Below are 21,182 nucleotides of genomic sequence, written 5' to 3'. Positions count from 1 at the left end.
GTCTGTTGGGGATGAGAGAGCTTGGGAAGTGAGTCAGTTGTTCGCTGATGATACAGCGCTGGTGGCTGATTCATGTGAGAAATGCTGAAGCTGGTGACTGAGTTTGGTAAAGTGTGTGAAAGAAGAAAGTTAAGAGTAAATGTGAATAAGAGCAAGGTTATTAGATACAGTAGGGTTGAGGGTCAAGTCAATTGGGAGGTAAGTTTGAATGGAGAAAAACTGGAGCAAGTAAAGTGTTTTAGATATCTGGGAGTGGATCTGGCAGCGGATGGAACCATGGAAGCAGAAGTGAATCATAGGGTGGGGGAGGGGGCGAAAATCCTGGGAGCCTTGAAAAATGTGTGGAAGTCGAGAACATTATCTCAGAAAGTAAAAATGGCTATGCTTGAAGGAATAGTGGTTCCAACAATGTTGTATGGTTGCGAGGCGTGGGCTATGGATAGAGTTGTGCCAGAGGAGGGTGGATGTGCTGGAAATGAGATGTTTGAGGACAATGTGTGGTGTGAGGTGGTTTGATCGAGTAAGTAATGTAAGGGTAAGAGAGATGTGTGGAAATAAAAAGAGCGTGGTTGAGAGAGCAGAAGAGGGTGTGTTGAAATGGTTTGGGCACATGGAGAGAATGAGTGAGGAAAGATTGACCAAGAGGATATATGTGTCAGAGGTGGAGGGAACGAGGAGAAGTGGGAGACCAAATTGGAGGTGGAAAGATGGAGTGAAAAAGATTTTGAGTGATCGGGGCCTGAACATGCAGGAGGGTGAAAGGCGGGCAAGGAATAGAGTGAATTGGATCGATGTGGTATACCGGGGTCAACATGCTGTCAATGGATTGAATCAGGGCATGTGAAGCACCTGGGGTAAACCATGGAAAGTTCTGTGGGGCCTGGGTGTGGAAAGGGAGCTGTGGTTTCGGGCATTATTGCATGACAGCTAGAGACTGAGTGTGAACGAATGGGGCCTTTGTTGTCTTTTCCTAGCACTACCTTGCACACATGAGGGGGGAGGGGAATGTTATTCCATGTGTGGCGAGGTGGCGATGGGAATGAATATAGGCAGACAGTGTGAATTGTGTGCATGGGTATATATGTATGTCTGTGTGTGTATATATATGCGTACATAGAGATGTATGGGTATGTATATTTGCGTGTGTGGACGTGTATGTATATACATGTGTATGGGGGTGGGTTGGGCCATTTCTTTCGTCTGTTTCCTTGCGCTACCTCGCAAACGCAGGAGACAGACAAAGCAAAATAAATATAAATATATAGAGAGACGAAAAACAACTGAAGTTCTGCCACATTTTCTACTGTAAACACTTGCCTACTAGCAAATTCTGACCAAATGAAAAGTGGAACTGGTAAAAGTAGGTTCCTTACACAATAGTGAAATTGCACACAGGGATCCAACTTAAAGCAAGGCATGTATACATGATATGTGTCGTCTACAACCCTAACGAGCTGGCAAAAAATATCCAAAGGCTCTACTACCCAGAAACTCATGGCACAGGTTGAACCTCTATAACATAGCACTCCATGATCTGGAAACAATCTTGGCTCCGAGAGGTATAACGACATATTAGTTTCAATGAAGGACCAATGGCCGAAATTGTAAGGTTCTGATAACTGCAAAAACTCATCTCTCCAAAGCAGCGTCTCACAAGAAGAAAAGATACTCTGTTTATATATCTCTCTGAAGCCCATTCCCTCCAAAAACTCCCTTAAAGGGGTGGCCAGGGCAAAAGAGTCCCCATTACTGATACTTAAGCCCAAAAATGTCTTCAATCTCACAACTTGGCAGGCAGTATATGCTGCTATATAGGGATAAGAGTGGTTACTATGCCACAACCCTTGACTAAACATCTTGCCTGGGAGACTGTCACCATATGAAGGGCAGGAAATGATGTAGAAATTTAGCTATTCTCATGTGACACGAGCCAAAACACTGGCTTCAAGCTTTGCTAAATCTACAATGTATTTCAGACAAAAAAAAAAATCCTTTATCTCACTATTTACAAGGACACTTACATTTCTGGAGATGACTCACTACACCGATGTCACTTCACTCCTTACCTTTAATGGCTTCTAATTCTGTTTCTATGGACTGGTCTGTATCATTCAGCTGGTGATCATCCTCTCCACCGCCCACAAAACTCTCATCTCCACCCTCACCAGCATCCACGCCTTCATCATACTGCAACTCCTCTTGATCCATTCGGGGTTTCTGTTAAATGTATAAATTTTTATATCAACAAAATAGAGGTATCTTCAATTATCTTTCAAAAGATGGAAAAGAATATCAAACATGAGAAAAAAATACCTTTTGAAGTTTCCTTAACTCCTTCAAATTTTCTACAAAAGAAATTAAAGACAGGACAGCGGTTGAGGAAAATAGGTTTTGAGTCTCCTTCAATCCTTCACACATTCTTCCAAAAAAGGAAAAGAATGTAGAGGAAGTGTGGAAAACGAAAAGCTTTTGAAGTATCCCTCATTCCTTTAAATCTACTACAAAAGAAGGAAAAGTGTGTAGAGCGGGAGAAAAACAATCTTTTGAAGTCTCCTTTATTTCTTCAAATTTTCTAAGAAGGAAAAGAATGTTGAGTAGGTGATGAAAATTGTTTTTAAGTCTACCATATTCCTTCAAATTTTCTACATAAGAAGGAAAACATTGTAAAGCTGGTGGCAAAACATGCTTCTGCAGTCCCCCTTAAGCCTTCAAATTTCTGGCAAAAGGAGAATGTAAAGCAGGTGAGGAAAATAGCTTTTGAAGTCTCTCTCATTCTTTAAGATTTTGTACAAAAGAAACAAATGTAAAACAGGTGAGGAAAAAAGCTTTAAAGTCTCCCTCATTCTGTCAAGTTTTCTACAAAAGGAGAACAATAATGTAGAGTGGGTGAGGAAAATAGCTTTTGAAATCCTTTCCTGATTCAAAGACAAGAATTTCATTAATTACTACACAACAAGTAGGATAGATGGCCAGAGAGCATTATTGGATTACGTGTTAATTGATAGGCACGCGAAGGAGAGACTTTTGGATGTTAATGTGCTGAGAGGTTCATCTGGAGGGATGTCTGATGATTATCTTGTGGAGGCAAAGGTGAAGATTTGTAGAGGTTTTCAGAAAAGAAGAGAGAATGTTGGGGTGAAGAAAGTGGTGAGAGTAAGTGAGCTTGGGAAGGAGGCTTGTGTGAGGAAGTACCAGGAGAGACTGACTACAGAATGGAAAATGGTGAGAACAAAGGACGTAAGGGGAGTGGGGGAGGAATGGGATGTATGTAGGAAAGCTGTGCTGGCTTGTGCAAAAGATGCTTGTGGCATGAGAAGTGTGGGAGGTGGGCAGATTAGAAAGGGTAGTGAGTGGTGGGATGAAGAAGTAAGATTATTAGTGACAGAGAAGAGAGAGGCATTTGTACAATTTTTGCAGGGAAATAATGCAAATGAGTAGGAGATGTATAAAAGAAAGAGGCAGGAGGTCAAGAGAAAGGTGCAAGAGGTGAAAAAAAAAAAAAAGGGCAAATGAGAGTTGGGGTGAGAGAGTATCATTAAATTTTAGGGAGAATAAAAAGATGTTTTGGAAGGAGGTAAATAAAGTGCGTAAGACAAGGGAACAAATGGGAATATCAGTAAAGGGGGCTAATGGGGAGGTAATAACAAGTAGTGGAGATGTGAGAAGGAGATGGAGTGAGTATTTTGAAGGTTTGTTCAATGTGTTTGATGATAGAGTGGCAGATATAGGGTGCTTTGGTCAAGATGGTGTGCAAAGTGAGAGGGTTAGGGAGAATGATTTGGTAAAAAGAGAAGAGGTAGTGAAAGCTTTGCAGAAGATGAAAGCTGGCAAGCCAGCAGGTTTGGATGGTATTGCAGTGGAATTTATTAAAAAAAGGGGGTGACTGTATTGTTGACTGGTTGGTAAGGTTATTCAATGTATGTATGACTCATGGTGAGGTGCCTGAGGACTGGCGGAATGTTTGCATAGTGCAATTGTACAAAGGCAAAGGGGATAAGAGTGAGTGCTCAAATTACAGAGGTATAAGTTTGTTGAGTATTCCTGGGAAATTATATGGGAGGGTATTAATTGAGAGGGTGAAGGCATGTACAGAGCATCAGATTGGGGAAGAGCAGTGTGGTTTCAAAGTGGTAGAGGATGTGTGGATCAGGTGTTTGCTTTGAAGAATGTATGTGAGAAATACTTAGAAAAGCAAATGGATTTGTATGCAGCATTTATGGATCTGGAGAAGGTATATGATAGAGTTGATAGAGATGCTCTGTAGAAGGTATTAAGAATATATAGTGTGGGAGGTAAGTTGTTAGAAGCAGTGAAAAGTTTTTATCAAATATGTAAGGCATGTGTACGTGTACGGAAGAGAGGAAAGTGATTGGTTCTCAGTAAATGTTGGTTTGCAGCAGGGGTGCGTGATGTCTCCGTGGTTGTTTAATTTGTTTATGGATGGACTTGTTAGGGAGGTGAATGCATGAGTTTTGGAAAGAGGGGGCAAGTATGCAGTCTGTTGTGGATGAGAGAGCTTGGGAAGTGAGTCAGTTGGTGTTTGCTGATGAAACAGCACTGTTGGCTGATTCATGTGAGAAACTGCAGAAGCTGGTGACTGAGTTTGGTAAAGTGTGTGAAAGAAGAAAGCTGAGAGTAAATGTGAATAAGAGCAAGGTTATTAGGTACAGAAGGGTTGAGGGACAAGTCAATTGGGAGGTAAGTTTGAATGGAGAAAAACTGGAGGAGGTGAAGTGTTTTAGATATTTGGGAGTGGATCTGGCAGCAGATGGAACCAAGGAAGCGGAAGTCAATCATAGGGTGGGGGAGGGGGCGAAAATCCTGGGAGCCTTGAAGAATGTGTGGAAGTCGAGAACGTTATCTTGGAAAGCAAAAATGGGTATGTTTGAAGGAATAGTGGTTCCAACAATGTTATGTGGTTGTTAGGCGTGGGCTAAAGATAGAGTTGTGTGGAGGAGGGTGGATGTGCTGGAAATGAGATCTATGAGGACAATATGTGGTGTGAGATGGTTTGATTGAGTAAGTAATAATAGGGTAAGAGAGATGTGTGGTAATAAAAAGAGTGTGGTTGAGAGAGAAGAAGAGGGTGTTTTGAAATGGTTTGGTCACATGGAGAGAATGAGTGAGGAAAGATTGACAAAGAGGATATATGTGTCACAGGTGGAGGGAACAAGAAGTGGGAGACCAAATTGGAGGTGGAAAGATGGAGTGAAAAAGATTTTGAGTGATCGGGGCCTGAACATGCAGGAGGGTGAAAGGCATGCAAGGAATAGAGTGAATTGGAACAATGTGGTATACCGGGGTCCATGTGCTGTCAAGGATTGAACAAGGGCATGTGAAGCATCTGGGGTAAACCATGGAAAGTTTTGTGGGGACTGGATGTGGAAAGGGAGCTGTGGTTTCGGTGTATTATACATGACAGCTAGAGACTGAGTGTGAACGAATGTGGCCTTTGTTGTCTTTTCCTAGCGCTACCTCACGCACAAGCGGGGGAGGGGCTTGTTATTTCATGTGTGGCTGGGTGGCGATGGGAATGAATAAGGACAGACAGTATGAATTATGTACATGAGTATATATGTATATGTCTGTGTGTATATAATTGTATACGTTGAGATGTCTAGGTATGTATATGTGCGTATGTGGACGCGTATGTACATACATGAGTACGCGGGTGGGTTGGGCCATTCTTTCGTCTGTTTCCTTGCGCTACCTTGCTAACGTGGGAGAAAGCAACAAAGTATAAAATTGACTTCACTTTTGTAAAAGTTACAGATAAGTTTGGAAAGAAAATAACAGTATGATTAGTTTATAGGCCCCCAGCACAAACATTAAAGATAGGTGAAAGACTATATATCAGAGAGCAGAAATTAGCAATAAAAATTATTCAATCATAGTAGGAGATTTTAACATACCATTATCTAATAGGTAGGAACCTCTTTCCAGTAGTTTGGGTCAAAGGATTTACCTACACCTGCTTGCTAGTGCCTATTTACAATTAGCTGATAAACCCACGTACAATGAGAATATATCAGATTTAATTCAAATTTCAAATGAGGATCTCCTTAACAATGTTGACATCAGAGAAAAGTTTGGTGCAAGTAATCACCGGCAAAGTATTTTCAACAATCCCTGTAATGCCAGTCAATGTGGTTCACAAAAAATACCGAATTTTAGACTTGCAAATTTTAAAGATCTACACACTGCTCTTGACAGGCAAACTTTGGATGATATAAATGAATGCAATATGGATATAGCTTGGGAGAACTTCAATAAAACATTCAGAGCAGTGAAGGGAGCATTTGAGCCAACATGTAGCAGATGATCTTTTTCAAATACCATATTGTTGGTGTCATGAACCAAATCACCATTTTTGGTTAGTGATGAACCAGTTGACTGGGTAATGACTTGCTTCTAACATACCTGTAAAACAACTTTGGACTTCTTTTGTTATTTTCAGCACTTACACAATTCATACTGACGTCTCCTTTGGTATATGAGTCTCTTAATTCCTTAATGCAGATTTACATAATTTGCTGTCATGTTGGTCATTGGTCTTTTTGAGTTTATGTGCTGCTTTCTTTGACAAAATACATTTCTTCATGTATTTACAACAGAAGAAACAGATCATGTCCCAAACCAGTTCCAATGCTAAGAAAAAAACATTGTGACACAAGAACATAAAAGCTGAAGATATATTATCAGCAGTAAATGAAAATAAATAAAAGAGCAAGCCCACATAAGTTTTATCCAAGGGCAGTGAAAGTCAAAACTGTCACAGTCAAACCCTTGACCGTTCTCTTCATTGAAGCACTTATGGGGAAAGTTCCACAGGAAAGGAAGTTTGCTAATGTAGCACACATTATCAAAAAAAGTAATAAATCACTACCTGGAAATTATCATCCAATCAGCTTAATGTCTGTAGTTGGCAAACTTACAGAAGCCTTCATTTAGGATAATTTTGTAAACCATTTAGAGGACCACCAATTAATATGACACTCAGCATAGTTTTAAACAATATCGCTCATGTCTGACAAATCTGCTTCATTTCTTTAATGTAATAAACAATGAGATGAAAGTAAAGCAGATAATATCATCTACATAGATCCTTAAAATGCTTTTGATAAAGTTCCACATCAAAGGTTACTAACTAAAGTTACATGGTATACACACCACGACAATGCATTATACATGAGTGGGCTGATGCATAATCCTATGACCAATTCCCACTCACTATCCCTCACAACCAGAGCGCTGAGAGAGGCGGAGCTACGAGCATGCCAAGGGAAACAGCCGTGAGTTGTCTATTATCATTAGCAGGAAGTTGATAAATGATGGTCTACCCAAGTTTGTCCCCTTCTGATACCCTACTACCAAAGGTTTTTATGCTCTCTAGCCACAATGGGGAGGTGAGAGGAATTGACAAAAGAGCAAATAGCAGCAATTATTAGCGAGTACAAGGTATAGAGGCCAGTAAGGGAAATACCGAGAAATGATGGTGCGAGTGTCCAATCAGTGAGGGTATGGACATTAAGATTCGCAACAGCAGAGGTAAGGCAACACCAGCGTATGAGGGTAGACCCATGAAGACTTCACCATGCACATTAACCATCCTGAAACGTCACCTAGAAGCTAATCCATGTTTGTAACCATGGGAATGAAATGAAAAACCTAAGACTACATAGTGAGGTGTCAGCAAAGACCGATCATCAATGCATCCATGACAACATGCACTTCAGCTGTCATCACGCCTACAGAAGCCCCTCCTCACCCTTATGAAAAGGCACCCTAGGATCGCGTTTGCCATGACATACCTTCAGTGAGATAAGACCAAGTAGAAGCCCATGCCATGGAGCGACAAAGCCACGTCTTCTGTGACTAGGAACTGGGTTGGCATGTTTATCAGTGCCCTGGGAGTGACCCTCTCTATCTCAAGTTCACTCTCAGTAATGTTAAATACCTTGATCCTCTCATGGCTTGGGGTTGTTTTTCTTATTATACAATTGGTGACCTTGTCCAACTGCCTAGAGATCAAACCATGAATCATCACAACTACCTCCAGTTACTGATGGGCTATTTACCAGACTGTAATCAGAAGTGCCATACTTCATGAAGGATGGTGTTCCTTGCCATACGGCAAAATCTGTGAAGCAGTGGCTTATTGATTGTGGAATCGACTTCATCAGTGACTGAACTGGAAACAACCCAAATATCAACCCGATAAAGAACTTAAGAAGCATCTTTAAGCACCAATTTTAAAGGAAGGCTACTAGCAGTGTCACTAAGCTTGATGCAGCCATTCGTGAAGAGTGGCACAATTTGGACCCAAAGCTTCTCAAGAATTTGGCACCTCGTGCCTTCAAGAATGCATAAAAAGGGAAGGGAAGCCAATTACCTATTAAAATTGTATATAAATGAAACTAGAGAATAGTTTATCTTCATTTCTATCCATTGGCTCCCCAGTGAACAATGCAACGTCAAGGTGTGTAGATGAGGTTGTACTTCAGTGTTTAGGCAATCACTTAACTAGCCATAAACAAAGTTATGATTACTGGTCAAGCCTCAGAATGGTTACACGTACATAAAAAGTGGGGTAGCACAAGGATCAGTCTTTGGACAAGTTCTCGTTCTCGTATACATTAATGGTATTGATCATGGGCTGCACTGTAAGATACCAAATTCACAAACAATACAAAGATTGAAAAATAAATATACAACATGGGTGAGAGATGGGTGTTTATTGGTGCATATGCACCTGGGCATGAGAAGAAAGATCATGAGAGGCAAGTGTTTTGGGAGCAGCTGAATGACTGTGTTAGTGGTTTTGATTCACGAGACCGGGTTATAGTGATGGGTGATTTGAATGCAAAGGTGAGTAATGTGGCAGTTGAGGGAATAATTGGTATACATGGGGTGTTCAGTGTTGTAAATGGAAATGGTGAAGAGCTTGTAGATTTATGTGCTGAAAAAGGACTGGTGATTGAGAATACCTGGTTTAAAAAGCGAGATATACATAAGTATACGTATGTAAGTAGGAGAGATGGCCAGAGAGCGTTATTGGATTACGTGTTAATTGACAGGCGCGCGAAAGAGAGACTTTTGGATGTTAATGTGCTGAGAGGTGCAACTGGAGGGATGTCTGATCATTATCTTGTGGAGGCTAAGGTGAAGATTTGTATGGGTTTTCAGAAAAGAAGAGTGAATGTTGGGGTGAAGAGGGTGGTGAGAGTAAGTGAGCTTGGGAAGGAGACTTGTGTGAGGAAGTACCAGGAGAGACTGAGTACAGAATGGAAAAAGGTGAGAACAATGGAAGTAAGGGGAGTGGGGGAGGAATGGGATGTATTTAGGGAATCAGTGATGGATTGCGCAAAAGATGCTTGTGGCATGAGAAGAGTGGGAGGTGGGTTGATTAGAAAGGGTAGTGAGTGGTGGGATGAAGAAGTATGATTATTAGTGAAAGAGAAGAGAGAGGCATTTGGATGATTTTTGCAGGGAAAAAATGCAACTGAGTGGGAGATGTATAAAAGAAAGAGACAGGAGGTCAAGAGAAAGGTGCAAGAGGTGAAAAAGAGGGCAAATGAGAGTTGGGGTGAGAGAGTATCATTAAATTTTAGGGAGAATAAAAAGATGTTCTGGAAGGAGGTAAATAAAGTGCGTAAGACATGGGAGCAAATGGGAACTTCAGTGAAGGGCGCAAATGGGGAGGTGATAACAAGTAGTGGTGATGTGAGGAGATGGAGTGAGTATTTTGAAGGTTTGTTCAATGTGTTTGATGATAGAGTGGCAGATATAGGGTGTTTTGGTCAAGGTGGTGTGCAAAGTGAGAGGGGGTTAGGGAAAATGATTTGGTAAACAGAGAAGAGGTAGTAAAAGCTTTGCAGAAGATGAAAGCCGGTAAGGCAGCAGGTTTGGATGGTATTGCAGTGGAATTTATTAAAAAAGGGGGTGACTGTATTATTGACTGGTTGGTAAGGTTATTTAATGTATGTATGACTCATGGTGAGGTGCCTGAGGATTGGAGGAATGCGTGCATAGTGCCATTGTACAAAGGCAAAGGGGATAAGAGTGAGTGCTCAAATTTCAGAGGTACAAGTTTGTTGAGTATTCCTGGTAAATTATATGGGAGGGAATTGATTGAGAGGGTGAAGGCATGTACAGAGCATCAGACTGGGGAAGAGCAGTGTGGTTTCAGAAGTGGTAGAGGATGTGTGGATCAGGTGTTTGCTTTGAAGAATATATGTGAGAAATACTTAGAAAAGCAAATGGATTTGTATGTAGCATTTATGGATCTGGAGAAGGCATATGATAGAGCTGATAGAGATGCTCTGTGGAAGGTATGAAGAATATATGGTGTGGGAGGCAAGTTGTTAGAAGCAGTGAAAAGTTTTTATCGAGGATGTAAGGCATGTGTACGTGTAGGAAGAGAGGAAAGTGATTGGTTCTCAGTGAACGTAGGTTTGCGGCAGGGGTGTGTGATGTCTCCATGGTTGTTTAATTTGTTTATGGATGGGGTTGTTAGGGAGGTGAATGCAAGTTTTGGAAAGAGGGGCAAGTATGAAGTCTGTTGTGGATGAGAGCTTGGGAAGTGAGTCAGTTGTTGTTCGCTGATGATACAGCGCTGGTGGCTGATTCATGTGAGAAACTGCAGAAGCTGGTGACTGAGTTTGGTAAAGTGTGTGAAAGAAGAAAGTTAAGAGTAAATGTGAATAAGAGCAAGGTTATTAGGTACAGTAGGGTTGAGGGTAAAGTCAATTGGGAGGTAAGTTTGAATGGAGAAAAACTGGAGGAAGTAAAGTGTTTTAGATATCTGGGAGTGGATCTGGCAGCGGATGGAACCATGAAAGCGGAAGTGGATCATAGGGTGGGGGAGGGGGGCGAAAATCCTGGGAGCCTTGAAGAATGTGTGGAAGTCGAGAACATTATCTCGGTAAGCAAAAATGGGTATTTTTGAAGGAATAGTGGTTCCAACAATTTTGTATGGTTGCGAGGCGTGGGCTATGGATAGAGTTGTGCGCAGGAGGGTGGATGTGCTGGAAATGAGATGTTTGAGGACAATGTGTGGTGTGAGGTGGTTTGATCGATTAAGTAACGTAAGGGTAAGAGAGATGTGTGGAAATAAAAAGAGCGTGGTTGAGAGAGCAAAAGAGGGTGTTTTGAAATAGTTTGGGCACATGGAGAGAATGAGTGAGGAAAGATTGACCAAGAGGATATATGTGTCGGAGGTGGAGGGAACGAGGAGAAGTGGGAGACCAAATTGGAGGTGGAAAGATGGAGTGAAAAAGATTTTGTGTGATCGGGGCCTGAACATGCAGGAGGGTGAAAGGAGGGCAAGGAATAGAGTGAATTGGATCGATGTGGTATACCGGGGTTGACATGCTGTCAGTGGATTGAATCAAGGGCATGTGAAGCGTCTGGGGTAAACCATGGAAAGCTGTGTATGTGTGTATATTTGCGTGCGTGGACGTGTATTTATATACATGTGTATGGGGGTGGGTTGGGCCATTTCTTTCATCTGTTTCCTTGCGCTACCTCGCAAACGCGGGAGACCGGCAAAAAAAAAAAAAAAAAAAAAAAAAAAAAAAATATATATACAACAGGAATTGAACATGTCTACAGCTTCAAGTGGACATAAACAAACTGATGGACTGGGTTTATAGATGGCAAATGAATGTTATTATAAATCTGTACAAAACTTTGGATGGGAGTAAAAATTAAAAAGCAAGCTACAGTATGAATTCTGTAAATGAGGAAAAGACAGGTGTAGTATGTAATGCAGTTAAAAAAGTTAACAAAATTCTTGAATTTATAAGTAGGACTATTGAACTTAAGTCCAAGGAAATTACCCTTTCTCTTCACAAGTCAGTTGGGCATCCTCATCTTGAATACTGTATTCATTTTGGGTCACCCTACTTAGGGAAGGATATAGACAGAATGTAAAGAGTACAGAAAAGAGCTACCAAGATTCCTGGAATGAGAAACAAATACAAGAGCCAATTATGGTAAGTGACATATCTACTTAGCTTTAGAAAAGGTTAAGGGGTGATTTGATGCAGAAACTGAAAATTATCAAAGGCTCAAAAATCTCAATCTAATTACCTAAATAAGGGTACACTCTGTGGATTTCACTTGTAGTAATGGCTAAAAATTCATGGGCAAACATTCTACCTTGAATGAGGTGAAGTAGTTTTTCTCCAATACATGGAATGATTTAACAATTAGATTGGTTGAAAGTAGTACCACAGATATGTTTAAGAACTTGATAAAAATTTTGCTTCAATTCCACACCAGACATTATTTTTGCCCCTCAGCTACATTATTCATTTAGTCTGCTTTTCTAATTTCAATATGCACATATTTTTACATCATACCACACAGATCTATGATTTTCAATTTCTACATCATACCACACAGCTCTATGATTTTCATATCACTTCCACTGGCACAAACAGCCATGCCGGGACCCATTGATCTCTTGCTGTTTGAATTCCGTTGTATTACTTTATATACACATTCCAAAAGGGGAACACTCTAAACTTCCACAGGTTTCAAAAACTAAAAGCTATAAGTTTCCTTATTCTGGTGAAACTGAGGATTGTGCCAGTGTGTTTTAATTCTCAAACTGACAATTCAACCATCAGCCATAAAGACTGATGAATTGTCTACACAGCAATCATCCTTAATTTGCGTCATCTGAAGCTGATGTCTAGTAGGGAAAGATCTAAAATCTCTCTTCCTCCTCCTGTCCTTTTTAAGAACAGGTAGAGTGCACATGATATGAAAGACAGTCCTTTTGCATGACCCTTTTCGTCTGTTTTCCTGGCGTTGCTTCACTGAAGCAGGGGAAAGCAATAATGTTTACCTGTGGGGTGGAGTAGCGACAGGAATGAATGAAGGCAAACAAGTGTGAATATGTACATATGTGTTTATGTAATGTCTGCATATGCGTATGTATATATAGGATTTTATGTACATATATGTGTATGTGAGTGGATGAGCCATTCTTCATCTGTATCCGGGCGCTACCTCACTGACACAGGAAAGAGCGATTATGTATAATATTAGATATACCATACAAACCTCCAACAGCCATGATCAAACCCAGGGCCCCTGCGTAGCAGGCGGGAGCACTACCACTAGCCTATGACTGCCCCTAAAAGGGAAATGACAATTCAAATACTATGTAATTGAATACCCTTCGCCTCACATTGGTGAGCAACAGGGTCTCCACTGGTCATTTCCCATGGGCTTACACACAACCAGCAGATACCTTAGCAGAGTGCTCAAGCCTACTACACTGGGGTTCCGGGTCCGATCCTGGCTGTTGGATGTTTGAATGTTATATAGAAGTGCACATTCATATGCACTAAATTTACCTCCTTCCAACACATCTTTTTATTCTCCCTAAAATTAAATGATACTCTCACCCCAACTCTCATTTGCCCTCTTTTTCACCACTTGCACCTTTCTCTTGACCTCCTCCAAGTCCTTTGCACTACTTCCCTACAGAAATCGTCCAAACACCTCTCTCTTCTCTTTCACTTACTTCTTTATCCCACCACTCATTACCCTTTCTAGTCTGCCCACCTCACACCTTTCTCATCCCACAAGCATCTTTTGCATAAGCCATCACTATTTCCCTAAATACATCCCATTCCTCCCCAGCTCCCCTTGCATCATATGCTCTCACATTTTGCCATTCTGCACTCAATCTCTCCTGGTATAATAATAATATATATATATGGTGTATGGTGTGGAAGGTAAGTAGCGAGAAGCAGTGAAAAGTTTATATCGAGAATGTAAGGCATGTGTACAAGTAGGAAGAGAAGAAAGTCATTGGTTCCCAGTTAATGTCGGATTGTGGCAGGGGTGCATGATGTATCCATGGTTGTTTAATTTGTTTATGGATGGGGTTCATAGGGAGGTGAAGGCAAGAGGTTTGGAAAGAGGGGCAAGTATGCAGTCTGTTATGGATGAGAGGGCTTGGGAAGAGATTCAGTTGTTGTTCGCTGATGATACAGCGCTGGGGGCTGATTCTGGTGAGAAACTGCAGAAGTTGATTACTGAGTATGGTAAAGTGTGAGAAAGAAGAAAGCTGAAAGTAAATATGAATAAGAGGAAGGTAATTACATTCAGTAGGGTTGAGGTACAAGTAAATTGGGAACTAAGTTTGAATGGAGAAAAACTTAAGGAAGTTAAGTGTTTTAGATGTCTGGGAGTAGATTTGGCAGAGGATGGAACCATGGAAACAGAAGTGAGTCATAGGGTGGGGGAGGGGGCAAAGGTCCTGGGAGCGCTGAGAAATGTGTGGAAGGTGAGAACATTATCTCGGAGCAAAAATGGGTATGTTTGAAGGAATATTGGTTCTAACAAAGTTATAAGGTTGAGAGGCATGGACTATAGATAGGATTGAGTGGAAGAGAGTGGATGTGTTGGAAATAAGATGTTTGAGGACACTATGTGGTGTGAGGTGGTTTGATTGAGTAAGTAATGAAAGGGTAAAAGAGTGTGTGGTAATAAAAAGAGTGTGGTAGAGAGAGCAGAAGAGGGTGTATTGAAATGGTTTGATCACATGGAGAAAAAGAGTGAGGAGGGATTGACAAAGAGGATATATGTGTCAGGGGTGGAGGGAACGAGAAGCGGGAGACCAAATTGGAGGTGGAAAAATGGAGTGAAAAATATTTTGAGCGATCAGGGCCTGAACATACAGGAGGGTAAAAGGTGTGTAAGGAATAGAGTGAATTGGAATGATGTAGTACAGCGGGGTCAACATGCTGTCAATGGATTGAACCAGGGCATGTGAAGCGTCTCGGGTAAACCATGGAAAGCTTTGTGGGGCCTGGATGTGGAGAACAAGCTGTGGTATCGGTGCATTACACATGACAGCTAGAGACCGAGTGTGAACGGATATTGCCTTTGTTGTCTTTTCCTAGCGCTACTTTGCACGGATGTGGGGAGAGGGGGTGCCTTTTCATGTGTGGCGGGGTGGCAACGGGAACAGCTGTGGGCAGCAAGTATGAATATGTACATGTGTATATATGTATTTGTCTGTGTATGTATATGTATGTATAGATTGAAAAGTATAGGTATGTATATGTGTGTGTGTGTGGGTATGTATGTATGTACATGTCTATGTGGGTAGATTGGGCCATTCTTTCGTCTGCTTCCTTGCTCTACCTCGCTAACGTGGGAGACAGCGACAAGGTATAATAAATATAAATTTTTTTTTTTTTTTTTTTTTTTTTTTTATACTTTGTCGCTGTCTCCCGCGTTTGCGAGGTAGCGCAAGGAAACAGACGAAAGAAATGGCCCAACCCCCCCCCCCATACACATGTACATACACACGTCCACACACGCAAATATACATACCTACACAGCTTTCCATGGTTTACCCCAGACGCTTCACATGCCTTGATTCAATCCACTGACAGCACGTCAACCCCTGTATACCACATCGCTCCAATTCACTCTATTCCTTGCCCTCCTTTCACCCTCCTGCATGTTCAGGCCCCGATCACACAAAATCTTTTTCACTCCATCTTTCCACCTCCAATTTGGTCTCCCTCTTCTCCTCGTTCCCTCCACCTCCGACACATATATCCTCTTGGTCAATCTTTCCTCACTCATTCTCTCCATGTGCCCAAACCATTTCAAAACACCCTCTTCTGCTCTCTCAACCACGCTCTTTTTATTTCCACACATCTCTCTTACCCTTACGTTACTTACTCGATCAAACCACCTCACACCACACATTTTCCTCAAACATCTCATTTCCAGCACATCCATCCTCCTGCGCACATCTCTATCCATAGCCCACGACTCGCAACCATACAATAATAATCATTATTATTATTATTATTATTATATTATCATTATTATCATCATCATCATTATACTTTGTTGCTATCTCCCGCATTACAAGGTAATGCAAGGAAACAGACAAAAGAATGGCCCAACCCACCCACATACACATGTATATACATACACATCCACACACGCATATATACATACCATTACATTTCAATACATACATATATATACATACACAGACATAGATATATATATATACACACGTACCTGGTTCATACTTATTGCCTTTATTAATTCCTGTTGTCACCCTGCCCCACATGAAATGACAACCCCCTTCCCGGCATGCGCGTAAGGTAGCGCTAGGAAAAGACAACAAAGGCCACAATCGTTCACACTCAGTCTCTAGCTGTCATGCATAATGCACCGAAACTATAGCTCCCTTTCCACATCCAGGCCCCACAAAACTTTCCATGGTTTACCCCAGATGCTTCACATGCCCTGGTTCAATCCATTGACAGCACAAATTATAATTTCAGTTCAGTGCAAACATGCAAGAAAAGTAACAAGATATTCAAATTTTTTCAAGAAACTTTCCAACTGCATTATGAATGAGTTTATGTAATGTCAACAGCTCAAAGCTATAGAATCCATAAATTTGTGGTTAATGAAATTATGACACAATTCATCCCTACAAATTCAACAATTGCATGAATGAATGGAAGTGAAAGTTTTGGCGGTGTTGATGCAAAGGAAGTGGACTAGTTAACACATCCCCACTCACTGGATTCTCCACCCTCCATCCCACTTATAGTGACAATACAACCCAAATTCTTATACTGTAACACTTTGTATATCAACAGAGTACAAACTGATATATATTTCCGGTATGAATATACAAGAACTTCTGTAATACTATTATCTTACTGAAAAGGCATCCATCACATTTATAATCAATAAAAATAATCATTCGTTCCATGAAAAGTAAGCAGCCAACCCCAAAAGGGAATCTGAAAGCAGAGGTTCTAGTGGTGTTGCTGGCACAGGAGGCAGGGAGATTAATATCACCACTGTTTGCTTGCTCCTCTAACCTCCCTCCAGCATATGTGATAAAACAACATTAATTCTTGCATATAAAACAAGAGAATATTACCCCTTTAAAGTCTCCAGTCAAATAGACCCACATTTATGCATGAAAATTTGTGAACAACTTCAAGGCCACACATCAAGCCTGGGTGGTTGCAGTGCAAGATAATTTTTCCTCACAATCAGGAGCACATTTTCATGAGTCTTCTGGGAAGGAAAGAAGTGGCTTTTCACTAGATTTAGAGAACCAGGCAGATATTCCTGAAATATGTGACAATGATGATCTGTCTGTGGATACAGTGGAGTGACTTTATGGACACTGATTCTTTCAGCATTGAAATTTGACCAAAATAAGGCAGATCATTAGCATAAGTGGAGGTAGTGTTGTCTGCAATGACGACCATGAAAACACAGCATCTGACTGGGGTGGCTGATGCTGGCAGGATAAATTATTACTGAATCAGTGATCATAACAAGAAAAGATTTAAGGTAAACTTAGTGAAATGTTTATGGGATGACATATAGTACAGCACAATGTAATATATCATTTCAGAAGAAATACTTACAAATAATGTGAAATAAGTTTTTTTCTGGAAACACTTCTACTGTGTCATCAATGAACTTATGTGATATCATTTTCTCACTGGTATGGAATCCACCACATTTACGATTAACAAAAATAATAATCTATTCCCCAGAAAGTGAAAGGATTACCCCATGAGTGAGGATGAATGCAAATGTTTTGAAGGAAGTTCTGGCACAGGACATGGTTGGATTCAACACCATCACTACTCACTTGTTCCTCTGCCCTCCCTCCAACTTATGATAGTGTAGCGATACAACTTAAATTCTTGTGTTGTAATATTGTGTACATTAATATATTGTGCTAATCAATACTTCATTTCAGCACAAACACCAAAGAAAAGAATAAGATGCTTTAAATGGTGGTACTGGTGGAAGGGGAAGAATAGATTTCATTGTAATGTCATATCAACATACAATATCAATACTACACGGAGGTTCATTCATATGTCAGGATGTCTATGAGTACAGGAGTATGTGTACAATATTTCTTGAATGTCCTAAGTATATGGTTGCTTTGAACTATCATTAGGTTTACCAGACTATTAGTCTGATATAAAAAAAACAAACACATATTGAAGAAATGGATTTATCAGACAGGGTCTCCTAAGTTGGTCCAAAGCAACAAGGCTTTACTGAATTACTATCTTTCCCAGTTTTATTTACTGTCCTATAAACTTCACAAACATTCTATGCAAAGTATAATACATGCTAAAAGAAGTTCATCCTAGCAAATGCATGATAATGAAAGCAGGACACAGTAAAAGGCCTCAATGTGTCTCTGAATTGGCAGAAAACAAACTACATGAATTGTTAAAGATGCCAACTGTGTATTAATCAATATTAGAATTGCATTTAAGTACATGGACAAGATAATTACCAAACTATCTATACCTTAAAAAAGACTACGTTAGAACAGGGATCTAAAGACTGGTTTCCTCGAAGAATTCATAGACAGTTCAGAGGAGAACAACAAAGATGATACCTGAAATAAGATGGCTACATCACAAGGAAAGATAAAAGGCTCTAAAGTTGCCTACTGCAGAGTACAAAAGAATCAAAGGATAATTAATCAAAAACCTCAAAGTTTCTACACCAATTTGACAATTTTAAATGTGATCACTTTCTTGAAAGATGCCAAAAGAGAGTAACTGGAGGTTACAGCATGATAGCAAACAAAAACCTGCTAAAAAACATAAAGAAGTAATTTTATAGTGTCAATATAATCTATTTATCTATCTATTTATTATACTTTGTCACTGTCTCCCGCGTTAGTGAGGTAGCGCAATGAAACAGACGAAAGAATGGCCCAACCCACCCACATACACATGTATATACATACACGTCCACACACGTACATATACTCACATATACATATATATACATACAGACATATACATATATACATATACAAACATAGTGCGTAGAAACGCACACCTTCATAGAACATACAAACCTCCAACAGCCAGGATCGAACCCAGGACCCCTGTGCAAGAGGCGGGTATGCTAACCTGGCCCATAGCCTAGTGGTTAGCATACCCGCCTCTTGCACAGGGGTCCTGGGCTCAATCCTGGCTGTTGGAGGTTTGTATGATATATACATATGTACATAATTCACATTTGCTGCCTTAATTCATTCCTGTTACCACCCCGCCACACATGAAATGACCCTCTCTCCCCCCCGCATGCATGCGAAGTAGCGCTAGGAAAAGGCAACAAAGAACATATTCATTCACACTCAGTCTCTACCTGTCATGTATAATGCACCGAAACCACAGCTCCCTTTCCATATCCAGGCCACACAAAAAGTTCCATGGTTTACCCCAGATGCTTCACATACCCTGGTTCAATCTGTTGACAGCATGTCGACCCGGTATACCACATCATTCAAACTCACTCTATTCCTTGCACGCCTTTCACCCTCCTACATGTTCATACCCTGACCGCTCAAAATCTTTTTCACTCCATCTTTCCACCTCCAATTTGGTCTCCTACTCCACCTTGTTCCCTCCACCTTTGACACATATATCCTCTTTGTCAATCTTTCCTCACTCATTCTCTCCATGTGACCGAACCATTTCGATACACCCTCTTCTGCTCTCTCAACCACGCTCTTTTCATTACCACACATCTCTCTTACCCTTTCATTACTTACTCAATCAAACCACCTCACACCACATATTGTCCTCAAACATCTCATTTCCAACACATCAACACTACTATACACAAATGTATCAACAGCCCACGACTCGCAACCATGCAACCATATAACATTGTTGGAGCCACTTTTCCTTAAAACATACCCATTTTTGTTTTCCATGATAATGTTCTCGCCTTCCACATACTCTTCAACGCTCCCAGAACCTTCGCCCCCTACCCCATCCTGTGACTCACTTCCATGGTTCCATCCGCTATATCATCAGCGAACAACAACTGACTCACTTCCTAAGCAATCTCATCCACAACAGACTGCATACTTTCCCCTCTCTCCAAAACTCTTCCATTCACCTCCCTAACAACCCTATCCATAAACAAATTAAACAACCATGGAGACACCATGCACCCTGCCACAAACCAAAATTCACTGAGAACCAATCACTTTCCTCTCTTCCTACTCGTACACATGCCTTACATCCTCGATAAAAACTTTTCACTGCTTCTAATAACTTGCCTCCCACACCATATATTCTTAATACATTCCACAAAGCATCTCTATCAACTCTATCATATGCCTTCTCCAGATCCATAAATGCTACATACAAATCCATTTGCTTTTCTAAGAATTTCCCACATATATTCTTCAAAGCAAACACCTGATCCACACATCCTCTACCACACTGCTCTTCCCCAGTCTGATGCTCTATACATGCTTTCACCCTCTCAATCAATACCCTCCCAAAAAAGTTCCCAGGAATACTCAACAAACTTATACCTCTGTAATTTGAGCACTCGCTTTTATCCCCTTTGCCTTTGTACAATGGCACTATGCATGCATTTCGCCAATCATCAGGCACCTCACCATGAGTCATACATACATTAAATAACCTTACCAACCAGTCAACAATATAGTCACCCCCTTTTTAATAAAATCCACTGCAATACCAACCAAACCAACTGCCTTGCCAGCTTTTATCTTCCGCAAAGCTTTCACTACCTCTTCTCTGTTTACCAAATCATTCTCCCTAACCCTCTCACTTTGCACACCACCTCGACCAAAACACCCTATATCTACCACTCTATCATCAAACACATTCAACAAACCTTCAAAATTCTCACTCCATCTCCTTCTCACATCACCACTACTTGTTCTCACCTCCCATCAGCCCCCTTCACTGATGTTCCCATTTGTTCCCTTGTCTTACGCACTTTATTTACCTCCTTCCAAAACATCTTTTTATTCTCCCTAAAATTCAATGATACTCTCTCACCCCAACTCTCATTTGCCCTCTTTTTCACCTCTTGCACCTTTCTCTTGACCAACTGCCTCTTTCATTTATACATCTCCCACTCATTTGCATTATTTCCCTGCAAAAATCATCCAAATGCCTCTCTCTTCTCTTTCACTAATAATCTTACTTCTTCATCCCACCACCCACTACCCTTTCTAATCTGCCCACCTCCCACGCTTCTCATGCCACAAGCATCTTTTGTGCAAGCAGTCACTGCTTCCCTAAATACATCCTATTCCTCCCCCACTCCCCTTACCTCATTTG

At 40.8% G+C, this 21,182-nt stretch overlaps 1 protein-coding gene across 3 annotated transcripts in view; it reads right to left on the bottom strand.

Annotated features, from left to right (window-relative positions):
• The window catches only part of LOC139748772 (polyadenylate-binding protein 2-like), a 284,468-nt gene that overhangs the window by 240,193 nt on the left and 23,093 nt on the right, over positions 1-21,182 (bottom strand). For all 3 annotated transcript variants that reach the window (XM_071662207.1, XM_071662205.1, XM_071662206.1), the window contains exon 2: positions 2,067-2,217. In XM_071662207.1, coding sequence (XP_071518308.1) covers positions 2,067-2,208 — 142 coding nt within the window. In that variant the 5' untranslated portion in view covers positions 2,209-2,217. The remainder of the gene's footprint in view (positions 1-2,066; positions 2,218-21,182) is intronic.

The sequence above is a fragment of the Panulirus ornatus genome, chromosome 5, assembly GCF_036320965.1.
Source record: "Panulirus ornatus isolate Po-2019 chromosome 5, ASM3632096v1, whole genome shotgun sequence".
Taxonomy (NCBI): Eukaryota; Metazoa; Arthropoda; class Malacostraca; order Decapoda; family Palinuridae; genus Panulirus; species Panulirus ornatus.
The sequence above is the reverse complement of the archived record's forward strand: the minus strand, read 5'-3'. Positions and strand labels throughout refer to the sequence as shown.